General features: G+C 41.3%; 1 protein-coding gene across 1 annotated transcript in view; it reads left to right on the top strand.

Annotated features, from left to right (window-relative positions):
- Positions 1 to 12,587, top strand: part of MTREX (Mtr4 exosome RNA helicase) — a 119,354-nt gene that overhangs the window by 94,017 nt on the left and 12,750 nt on the right. The window contains exons 22-25 of the mRNA XM_089688082.1: positions 563 to 726; positions 2,432 to 2,537; positions 9,002 to 9,058; positions 9,742 to 9,904. Of these exons, the coding sequence (XP_089544208.1) occupies positions 563 to 726; positions 2,432 to 2,537; positions 9,002 to 9,058; positions 9,742 to 9,904 (490 nt within the window). The remainder of the gene's footprint in view (positions 1 to 562; positions 727 to 2,431; positions 2,538 to 9,001; positions 9,059 to 9,741; positions 9,905 to 12,587) is intronic.

The raw sequence follows: 12,587 nt of genomic DNA, 5'->3' as shown, positions 1-12,587 counted from the left end.
AATCTATAAGCAAGAATTATCCTTTATTTTGTTTATTTTTTTTTTTCATTTGAATACTGTATAATGCAGCCCTTTAGAACTTTCTTTGTTATGATCATGTTTGATGGATGTTTTTGATTGTGCGTTCACACTTGTGGTGCGAATGGAAGCTCCCTTTTCACAGCTAATTGACAAAATAGTTGTTCAGTGGGTCAGGTTTAGATCAGGTCAGGATTATACCCTGTTCACAACTGATGATATATGCATTCAGAAGCATTCCCATAGAAGTCAGTGAGCCTCAATTGGCACCTGAGCCGGTCCGCACTGTTCAAAAAACTGACAGGACTCGTTTTCAGTTCGCAATGAATCCGCACTCCGGTTGCACCATGTATGTGAACAGGCACAGCAGAAGCCAATGTTGTTTCACATATCATGCGTATTGGATGCATGGTTCAGAATGCATTCAATTCGCATACTGTATATGTGAACCGGCTCTGAAACTTTTTTGCTGTTTGTGATGTGTTTTACATATCTTTTTCTAAGAAATCTATTTTCAAAAAAATAAGCAATTGTTTGTTTGCAGATTGCTGTAGATATCAGATCTGCCAAGCATGAGCTGAAGAAGGCTCGCACAGTGTTGCAGATGGATGAGCTGAAATGTCGGAAACGTGTGCTCAGGCGGATGGGATTTGCCAACTCTTCTGATGTCATAGAAATTAAAGGGCGAGTTGCTTGTGAAATCAGCAGGTAAACAGAGGAAGTGTCCTGCCATATTTCTTTGTTTATACTTTGAGAAGAGGGAACTTCTTTACCTGTTTTGAATAGTTTTACTCCAGCCATTCTCAACCAGTTATCTGTTGAAGAGCAGGGATGTCGACCTCCATTTCATCGCGTGCCACAACCGCAGGCACAGAGAGAACATAGAAACTCCAGGCAGGTGGTGTCGTGGCTGGGATTTGAATCAATGACCCTAGTACTGCCAGGCGGAAGTGCTAACCATTTAGCCACTGTGCTGCATACATACTCTTTATCATTGTAATAATCGCCATTGCTAGATTTACTAATAACTTGAGACTTAAAGCGATTCTACAGGTTTTTTTGTTTTTTGTTTTTTTTTAACAAACATGTCTATACTTGCTTACTGTGTGCAGTGGTTTTGCACAGAGCAGCCTGGATCTTCCTCTTCTCAGGTCCCCCGCATGCTCTCCTGGCTCCTCCTGTCTGTCAGTTGCCCCCACAGCAAGCTGCTTGCTATGGGGATACCCGCTGTTCCGTGTGTCCGTTCACACATGGACCCGTGGCTAGGTCCCGCCCCTCTCATTGGCTCACTGGTTGTTATTGACAGTAGTGGGAGCCAATGGCTCCTGCTTGCTGTCTCAGACCCGGGACAGCCAAGGCTTTCATTCACATCGCTGGATTGCGATGAGGTTCAGGTAAGTATTGAGGGGGCTGGGGGATCTACTGCATACAGAAGGTTTTTTACTTTCATGCATAGAATGCATATGAAGGTAAAAAACCTTTAGCCTTTACAACCACTTTGCACTGTGCAGGTGCAGACCGGCAGCCCACTCACACCCCGGTAGCAGATGATACAAGTCTGAAAAGAAAGGTCGCACACCACTGGTATCATCCACAAGAAACTTTATTGGTGAATGCTCAGACGGAACATGGTACTGCCATGGTATGCTGAATGCTGAGACCAGAGGAGACAAAGAAAGGGGGTCATGTGGCTGCACAAAGAAGCACAGGAACTGTAGGAGGAGTTCTGTCCTCTCTGCTGCCGAAGACGAGGTGGGATAGAGATGAGGTTGGTGCGGCACCTACAGGAGAGGTGCGAGGGCCGCATGAAATGGCCTGGTGGGCCAAATTCGGTCCTCAAATCTTGTGTTTGACACGCATGCTTTAGAGGTTGCTAGAGCCTCTTTAACTTTAGCTGATTGATGCCATTTGGCAGAGCCACTGCCATCATTTTAGCTGTCTGAAGAGGTGGAATTTTGACCACAACTTTAAGGGGTCAATTTTTTTCACTGACCACTAATGTAAGGCAAGATGTACATTATGCAATTTTCTTTCCCTCAACCACAGGTTGAAAGAAAATTGCTTGATTCCCTTGAATCCCTCCCGCCTTGCTATTGTGCTCAGACTGAGGGAGGTTTCCCAGCCGGCAGAATACAGTGAGCAGTAATTGTACCAAAAAAACGCAGCATGCCAGTTTTACTGAAGTCAATCGATCAATTTCAATACAACCAGTGTTCCCATGCATGGGTCGAAATTTACCCAGTTTCTGCTGAACATTTCAAATTTCATTCCATCTATGGCTGGCTTAAGAGGCATTTTTTCCACTTGATCTAAATGAATTGGTTTTAGCAGGGGTTCCTCAATAGCCAAATATTGTTTCCTTGGGGGGTAAAGAAGTTGTGTTCATCTGTAACTGTTTTCAATGTTCTTGCAGTGCCGATGAGCTCCTCCTCACCGAGATGATGTTTAATGGCCTTTTTAATGACCTGACAGCGGAACAAGTTACTGCACTGCTCAGCTGCTTTGTGTTCCAGGAGAATGTAAGTACCCTCTCAGACCGGATGGTTGGTATTCATGAACAGACCTTGAACCCGGTCACTCTGAGTTTAGGAAGGTTGCTGATAGAGATAGAAGACTTTCCTAAAGGCATGCATCATGTTTACAGCTTGAAAAGTGCACACAGGAAATTCCTCTTTTTCTTGGCTGTCTTGCAAGGTTTTGTGAACCCTACAAAAATACTGCCTTTTTTTAAAAAATACACTTTGGCCAAAACTAAAAATAAAAAGGAAATCTGTTAGATTAGAAATGTGACAGCTGCCATTGCTAGCTTGTTTTTGAAGATTCCGTTTAAAATGTGAACTCCAGGCACAAACACAGCATTTCCACCTTTTATGGAGATGTAGCTTCCTGTATACATGACCAGTCTCATCAGCCAGCTCTATATGTGTTGAGAGATCTGTCACATCAACGCCCTTTGTTTTTGTCTTCAGGACACTGCCCCAGGCATCATTGCTCAGAGACTGCCAACAGCTATAGGATGGAGCTGTGGAGCATAGAGGGGCTGAACTAAGGCTAGCTATACCCGTACAGATTTCTTTCATTCATTCTGCAGGTTGGAACAAGAGAGAACTTCATTCATCCATGCTAAACATGACCGCTCCCATAATACTTTCATGACATATTTAATGTACTTGAAATGCATAGAAAGAGAAGAGCCTACTGCTCAGTGCATCATTTTATTGTACAGACATTACTGTAATGCACTTGGCATTCCCCAGCAAACCCACTGCAGGCTCCTTTTGAAGAAATGTCAAGAAGTTTCTCACAGTCACCAGATTCAAAACTGTCTTTGAAATTTGAAACTAATAAGTAATAATAGTTACATAGAACAGACCCCACAGAAGCAGGCCTACCGACTGCACCTATGAGGTGTGCTCTGGAATCTGGCTGTGGGCTTTACAGAGGTATCAGGTTAAAGGTTCTGAATGAGCTGGCTAGCACAGATCCATTGTTTTCTGGATAGTACTTGCAGCTCACCAATTTGGTTTCATTTGTTGTCTAGAATTCCTCTTTTTAAGCATTGTTCTAGGAAGTCTGTCCCACAGCTGTAAAGGATGTATTCCAGTTAACATGTTGCATTTAAATTGCTTAGACTTCCTTCTAAGAGTGATCATCTGCCTTTGACAGCCCCATTCACTGTAGTTCCTTAGTTGCCATCATCACCTTCTGTTTCTGACACCAGACCTCCAGAAACCGTCAGTGCAGCAGAATATACAATAAATTGCCATGGGACAAGTACATTGCATTGTCTTTCCATTACAAGAACACACCGTAATGTCATCTTTAGGTTCACACCTATGCAGTTTGCGTTTGATCCGTTTCTGCAGTGCTTTTTGCACATGCAGTTTTATGCGTTTTGATTGTTTTTCTAACTTGTTGCTGGGTGGATCAAAAACGCACTACATGCATTTCTGCAGCGTTTCCATTGAAGTCTATTCAACCAAAAAGCAACGTTTTGCAATTAAAAAAAGTCCCTGACCTTTTCCAAAAACACGCACCGGCTGAAATCGCGGAGATGTGAACTGTAGTGCATTTCTGCAAAATGCAAAACGCTTAGGTGTGAAACTAGACTAAGGGTTGATCTTAAATTTAAAAAAAAAAAAAGTATCTAAATGTTACAAAAACAGTAAATGACAAGTGTTTTTTGCCATTTTCTGGCTGGTGTGTTACGCAGTTCTACATTTCTGTCTTTATTATTAATAACACCATTAATGGTGAGCAGTCCACAAGCTAAATAAAAGAAATCCAAATGTGCATGGCCAGCCTGAAGGCTAGCAATATGTGAGCTATTACATTTCCTTCCTATTGAAAGATTTACTTAAATCTCTCAGTAGCAAGCAGATTGCAAGTGTAGTTCTTGCCTGGGTTTGCTATTCCTGCCTCCTCCCTGCCGAGGTTTCAGTCAGCCAAAGAGAGCTGCAAAGCAAGTTGCTTTTCTGTGCTGCCTGCTCTAAAGTGCTCTAGGGAATCTTTTTGTCTCGTAATAAATGTTCATTTTAAATTATTGGCAAAAACAAATGGATACAAAAGTGCTTGTTCTGCTCCAGTTTAGGGATGTTAAAGGCAGATTTTAACCTCTTTCTGTCCGGCCCATGTTGATAAACGGGCGGATGGGAGCGCTGCTGGTGGGTGTTTCTAAACGTCCCCCGCATCCATTGTGCGTGTGTGCTCCCTGGGAACGCGCAGTACCGTGATCGGTGCCCACACAGATCGCTGTACAGGACCTCTGTGTGAGGTCCCGATTCATGTGATCACTGATTGGCCAGTCAGTGATCATAGGAACAGTAGAGTATACAAGATGTCACTTCCTTCCTCATTGCTTACTACTTGTGAAATCTATGAATGATCACAGAGGTCACATGGTACAAGGCTATTCACAACAGCCTTGTACCATGTGACAACCTCTGACCAATCACAGCTTGCACAGTATTTCTCTATGGCTGCAGGAATGCAGCCAGAGAGGAGGAGAAATGATTGCTTTTATAGCCTTTATGGGTGTAAAAGCAATCCGTGTCAAAAAAAGAAAAACATCTTCATCACCCCCTACAAGTAGTACAGTGTCACTATGGTGACACTGTACTGCTAGGGTGACATAAAAAAACATAATCTAAAAAAATAAAATAAATGTAAACAAAATGATAATTTTTGGTTATAAATAATTTGGGTTATTTTATTTTTTTATTTACTAAAAAGATGACTACATTTTTTATGAAGAAAGATTATTTGCAAAATTTGATAAGAAAAATTTTTTTTTTTAAAAAAACATTTTTGGACTTTTTTATTTATATAGCAAAAAAATTAAAATCCCAGTGGTGAATAAACACCACCAAAATAAACTTTTATCTGTCTCTAAAAAAATGCTGAAAAACTTTATATGGGTACAGTGTTGCATGACCGCGCAATTGTCATTCAAAGTGTGATAGCGCTGAAAGCTGAAAATTGGCCTGGACAGGAAGGGGGTGAAAGTGTCCGGACTGGAAGTGGTTAAAGGGAGCACTGCTGTCCATTTAAACTAATACGCTTTCAGCGAGGTTCAGGAAATGTTGAAGCAGGCTGAGGGACAGAAAGATGACACAAAAGATGCATTGCTGAACCAGGCAAGATGTTACCTGTCTGGCTGTGTTTTAAGGCAACCCATTTTTAAGGTAACTTGGCAATACAGCTTAACACAGGAATAGAGATTGTTCTTTTCTAACCAAGCAAACTGTGACATAGAGCAGTGTTTTTCAACCTTTTTTGTGCAAAGGCACACTTTTTTCATGAAAAAAATCACGAGGCACACCACCATTAGAAAATGTTAAAAAAATTTACCTCTGTGCCTATATTGACTTAGCTGCTTCAGGTCCGAGCATCTCCTCTACAATAGCTTTGCAGGCGGGAAGTATTAATGTCTCTGCCACAGTGTGCAACTTTTTTGACTTGGCTATAAGTTCAGCAACTTGATAGCTAGCTTTAAGAGCTCTTTCATTTACCTTTGTGGTTTTTCTCATGAAAGTTGCCTGTTTCTCCGTGTTTTCATGCAGGTGAACAAAAAAGTCTGCATTCTTGTTTTGAAGCGAAGGGTGTTTCGTTTGGAGATGGCGTTTAAGTTTACTTGGGACCATAGCACTGTTAGATAGCTTTTCACCACACACAGTGGAGTTGGTTTCTTTGCATCTCCGGTGAAAGTAAATCCAAATGAAATATAGCTTTCGCTATATTGCCTTGTGCCAGAGAATTTCCTTGAGCTAACCATCTTTGCTTTCTTTTGATCCCCACTCATACTTGGGCTCTTATCTGGCTCCGAATTTTGTTCAGAGTCCAGTTCTTTCCTTTTCAAAAATTTGTCCATCACTGCAGTATCTGTTCCTGTCTCACTGTCACTCAGTACTTACTGCGCTTGTCTCCTCCAGATAGCCGCTGTCCGTCACACTCCATCCAGATCCATCAGTCAGCGCTCTTCTGCTCCTGTCTCCTCCAGATCCATCACTCAGCGCTCTTCTGTGCTGAGTCCGCGATAATCCTCCAGAGTCCAGATCCTTCGGTGCTCTTCTGCGCATCGGCGATCTACTGCGATGTCTTCTCCTGTCAGTGTAACAGTGACACCGGAGCTATTTATAGTCCGTAACATGCGCTTCGGCTCACAAATAGACCAATCATTAGATTCTAACGATTGGTCTATTTGTGAGCCGAGGCCACATGTTGCGGATGAAATTGGAATTTTTCCCACGGCACACCAGACAATATCTCACGGCACACTAGTGTGCCGCGGCACAGTGGTTGAAAAACGCTGACATAGAGCATAGTGGTGCCAAGCCCTCTATTGTAATAGTGCATTGGACTATCATTTATTTTGCATTGGGGTTCACACATTATTGTGCATTGCAGTAAAATGCACATTTTTACCGCCTGTTTCTGCAGCATGAAAATGTAAATGGACCCTTAGACCCAAATGCCTCTCAGCGGTGATGATGAGATCAGATTTCTTAATAAAAGTAGTAATCAAAGTCTATTAAAAACATAATTTCCAGTTTCTTCATATTAGTCCAGTTAGGATGTATTGCAGAGATTAGTACAGAGGGGAAGCTTCCGGTTTTGCTTGGGAGAAGCAGCTCTGGATATGGCTAATTGTGTTTTCTGTAGAGGGAAGGCTTGTTTGATTTGTCTGGGAGAGTGCTGATACCTAAGAGGTAATGGCTTTTTTTCTGACCAAATGAGTTCTCTAAGCTGGGAGCTTCTGGTAGCTGTTTGAACTCTCTTAGAGATGGGTGACTGTGCATAAAACAAACATTTCAACCCTCATGGTGAGCACATGTAGCACAGAGCACAGCTGGAATCCGGGGGCACTTGCTCATTAAGTGCTCTGTTTGTACAGCTGTTCCTCCAGAGGAAGTTGCTGGCCTTCAGAAATATATGGGTGAAGAGGGATGCCTGGTCCTGCCTACACAGCTTTATTAGGAAATGCAATCAGCAGGACGGCAAACATTTAGTTTAAAGTAAAGTTCTAGGTTTGTTCAGGGGAATATGTCTTAATCAGATAGAACTTGAGATTTTGCATGCGTATTATTATTAACTTTAACCTGCTTCTGTACTGCAAATATTAAGATTCCAAATCCTGAAATCTTTATAAATGTGCGATAAGTGGACATGTTTGGATGTATGATATTCACGTGATCAGTCATAATAATTTTATGAAAAACATGCCACCTCTGAAACTCCTCTAAGCTTGAACGTTCTCAATTAGTCCTTCAGGTCAGAAAGCCTCAGGATAGTTTCTTTCTGGACTTAATTGTAAGGCTGCCCTAAGTTGATGTGATTCTGAGAGCAGCAATAACGTATTTACTCAAGTCATTGGGGAAAAACTGAATACTGAAGCCATAGGCTGCAAAAAATGTGCTTTTCCTTCAGTTTTATACAGAATATTAGCTACAGTAGCTGCAGGTTGACATGGAAAATGGTTTTTGTGAACACTGAAAGTAGTAGTATTCAGTAATAGATTGAAGACTGTCACGTCATTCACCACCTGAAAGTAGAACAAGGAAAAAACCCACTATTAAAGGACAGCCCAAATGTCATTAAAAATGTATGAAACTTAATTGCTTTGCTAGCAATTTTGTTATTGAATGTTTCTAAATTGTCTTTCCATTTCAGTCTGCAGCAACCGAGAGCAACAATTTAGTTTGTAGACAGGATTTCCCAGAATCCTCACACCAGTGTTTCTACACTTGCCTCACTGTCTCTCCCAGAATCCAAGTATAGAGGGATTTTGGCTGTATGGAGAACCTTCTGAAAAAGGGGTCGTGGTTAGGTCTTCCAGAAAGACCATGACCAAAAACATGCCACCAAGGCAACAAAGGAGTGGCTGAAGAAGAAGCACATTAAGGTCATGGAGTGACCTAACCATTTTCCAAACCTTAATCCTCTAGAAAATTTATGGAAGCAGTTGAAACTGAGATGCCAAACGACAGCCAAAAAAATCTTAAGGATTTAGAGAAGATCTGTAAAGAAGAGTGGACCAAAATTCCTCCTAAGATGTGTGCAAACCTGGTAACCAACTGCAAGGAATGTCTTGCCTCTGTGCTTGCGAACAAGGGTTTCTCCACGAAGTACGAAGTCATGTTGTGGTGATCAAGTACTTTTTTTACTCACTGAACCGCAACTCAATTTATAACATTTGGATCGTATTTTATCTGGATTTTTGGTTGATATTCTGTCTCTATCATTCAAAATACACCTATGATAAAAATTATAGACCCTTCATTTATTTGTAAGTGGGCAAACTTACAAAATCTACAGGGGATCAAATCATTTTTTTCTCCCACTGCAGTGAACTGTGTGGTCTAATTTTCTGCTACTGCCAGTCATCAATGAGAGTGTGGAATGTATGTTTTAGTTGATGCCATATAATTCTCTACTTTTTTGTTTTATTTTTTAATTTTTTCTTTGTTTTTTTTTTTTTTTTTAGTCCAATGAAATGCCCAAACTGACAGAGCAACTGGCGGGACCACTTCGGCAAATGCAGGTAATATCACAATATATGTTTAATGATGTCCCATGATTAGTCCCAGAATAATAGTGTTACTACAGTCATCTGTATATTAGAACTATTACCAGATGGCTGGCTATGAACATGTGTATGAAAATATTTTGCACATTCAATGACTGGATATGCTTCTTAGAACTGTGACGCCGCAGTTGAAAATGAATGTTGATTGGACCCCACTATTCAAAATGTATCGTGTACCCAATCTCAGATGCAAAAGGGCCAGTTGGAGACGGCACTCGAAAGCAATATGCTGTAACGTTTCGAGATGCATGTGAGCAGTCCAGGTCAGGAAGGCATAGGTTCTCAAATGGAATCAGGTCCTTATGAAGCTTAGTCTAGTCTTGCTTTTTGTAAAAGTGCTGAAGCTGGAAATAACATAACCATTGACCATGGCGTGGCAGGGAAGGAGTTGGGAGCTCGTATAGGGTTTTCAACCCGTTGGAGCCAAGTGCCTGTCTGGATGTGGGGAGGAGAGGAATCCTGCTGTTGTAGGAAGCAGTTACAGCACATCACTGGTGGGAATTCTGAAGGATATTTATATTTTTATTGTGCACAACTAGGTTGAGATATTCTTGCTGATGTTTTTGTAAGTATATAATAGTGCTAACACGAATTGACAGAACTGGTAAAACACTTTACTTCTTTTGATTGATTCACAGGAAACAGCCCGGAGGATTGCTAAACTGTCAGCTGAAGCCAAGTTGGATGTGGATGAAGAAACATATTTAGGCTCATTTCGCCCCAACCTGATGGATGTCATCTATACTTGGGCCAATGGGGCAACATTTGCCCAGATTTGTAAGATGACGGATGTTTTTGAAGGTAAGAGGCGCTATCATTTCCCATATAACCTTGGTAGGTCTGAGTGAACACAAATTTATTCTGAAATGTCATTTGGCTCTTCTATTGCAAAATCACCTTTCCAAGAGAACCGTTCTGGGAGACTGCAACAGACTATATTTTTTGTGTTTTAATATAGAGTGTGTAGAAAATATTCAAAGAGCTGTGTTTTTATTTAGATCGTTAATACCCAAAACACTGTTAAACACTATGGTAATAAAGTCCCAATATATTCCCTTCCACCCTGCATCCTATACTACATGAAAACCTATTCATATAATCATAGGGCATATGTGGAAAATGGGGTAATTTTTTACTTCCGGAGGTACCATCCCTATAATATCAAGTGTACCTCCCAAGGTGTTGCACAAAAAAAAAGCGTATCGGTACATAAAATGTTTGCATAACAAGGTCCTGAAAAAGTTGTTTTTTCTGTGACATATGTATATTGCAATAATAAAATATGGTATTTGATGTATTGATACTTTTTTTTTTTTCCTTTGTGTGTGTGTTACACCTCGGGAGGTACACTTAGAGTCCCAATTTCACAATGTTGTGGATATATGAAAACCTATACATATTACACATTTTGTTACCACTGTGTTTTAACTATGTGTTTTAGGTAATAAAGATATAAAGAAGGACACAGCTTTATGATTTTTAAACAATAGAAATATATAGTTTGTTGCAGTACTTTTGGCCAGTTGATCCCTTGCTGTGCCCGTACTGCAAGTTTTGACGGCTCATTTTGTTTATGAGAGAGGGGAAATGCCTTTTTTCTTGCCTGATTCTCTACTTCCACATGATCCAGTAGTGGACTGTCCCTTGACATCCTCACATCCATTGCTGAACTATGAATCGTGCTGGTCTTGATGATGTAAGGTTTCTAGACCAATGGCATATGTGGAAAGAGCAGAGGATTGGGTAAGTAAATCTTTTTTATTATTCCCCTAGACAAGGGGCCCCAATACTTTCTAAGCAAAGGGCCAGTTTATTGTCCTTCAGACTTTAAGGGGGCTGCAGTGTGGCCAGTAGTAGTAGAAAATGACCCGGCGTCAGCGGGATCAACAATGCCTCAGCCTTGGGAGTAATAAAATTACATACCAACTGTGGTCAGTAGGAGGAATAATAGTACCCCATCATTTATATTAGTGAAAGGTATAGAACCCAATTGTTGGTGTCTGTAGAAGGAATGCCCCATTATTGGTGATAAATTGGAGAAATAGTGCCCCACTGTTGGTGACAGTAGTAGGAATAGTGCTTCATGATGGTGTCAATGGGAGAAAATTCGCCTTATTATTGGTGGAAGTGGGAGGAATCGTGCCACTGTTGCGGTCAGTGGAAAGAATGATGCCTCATTGTTTCTCAGTAGGAAAATTAGTGTCTTGTATTAGTGGGAGAAATGGTGCCACAAGGGCTGGATAAAGGCTAGCAAAAGGCTGCATCTGGCCCGCGGGCTGCAGTTTGGAGACCACTATCCCAGACATAAATGAGCAATTAACCTTGGGCTTTAAAAATGCTATATCCGAGAGATTTGGGGGAACTCTGTCTGCTGCCATATATCTGCTAGCCAAATTTCCTTGGGCAATTGCAACTTGGGCAAGTTAAGTTTATTTTTGGGTATGACCATTTCAGCCATTACATTTCCATCAATTATAGTATGGGGGGATCAGGTTGTTTCCAGTGAAAGACTATATTTTTCCATTTATAAAGCAGAATAAAAGACATATATGCTAAGTGGCTCTGGGTAGCTCCAGACTGTCCATCAAACCAAGGAGGGAAATGGCCCTCATAGCACTTGTCTTGTACCTGTGTACTGATAGCTGGTAGTCTTGTACCAGTGATAAGTCATGGTGATTTCTCCATTTACATTGGAAATAACATCAGGGCATTGCTAGTAATAAATCACATGTGGGCCCTGAGTTTTGGTAGTAAGCTTTCCTATTACTTTCTGGAGACCTAGATTCCTGCTCTGATTCCAAGTAACAATTTGAATATTGTTTTTGTAAAACACCATCACTGTCTGTGAAGACATTTATGGTGTAAAGGAATCCTGTTTGAAGATTATGATTTCTACCATTACAGACCCTAATTTCTGATAGTTTAAGTTTCTGGAGAAGAATGACAGCCAGGCAACTCGAATACATAAAATAATTGACCTCCTGGTAAAAAGTATGAGTCTTAACCACCTCCTGTCCGGCCGTTGTATATAAACGGTCGGAGGGTGGCAGTGCAGGGTCGGGTGGCCATTTATAAACTGCCTCCCCGCACCCTGCTTGTCAGGGAGCGCGCAGCACCGCGCTCCGGTGCCCGCTGTGTCTTCCGGACACAGTGGAACACCGATCGTCGGACGGGACCTCTGTACGAGGTCCTGTTCATGTGATCACTGATTGGCCAATCAGTGATCACATGCAGAGTAGTAAGCAAGATGTCACATGTGACATCATTGCTTACTACGTGTGAAATCTGTGAATGATCACAGAGGTCACATGTTACAAGGCTATTCACAACAGCCTTGTACCCTTTGACAAGCTGTGACCAATCACAGCTCACTCAGTAGTTTATAATGGCTGCAAGAATGCAGCTAGAGAGGAGAAATGATTGCTTTTACAGCCTTTATGGGTGTAAAAGCAATCAGTGTTTAAAAAAAAAAAAAAAAAAAATT

Source organism: Staurois parvus, unplaced genomic scaffold, assembly GCF_062004578.1.
Source record: "Staurois parvus isolate SC_StPar_1 unplaced genomic scaffold, SC_StPar_1.0 ptg000445l, whole genome shotgun sequence".
NCBI classification, from domain to species: domain Eukaryota; kingdom Metazoa; phylum Chordata; class Amphibia; order Anura; family Ranidae; genus Staurois; species Staurois parvus.
Note: the sequence above shows the minus strand (reverse complement) of the source record. Positions and strands in the feature narration are given on the sequence as shown.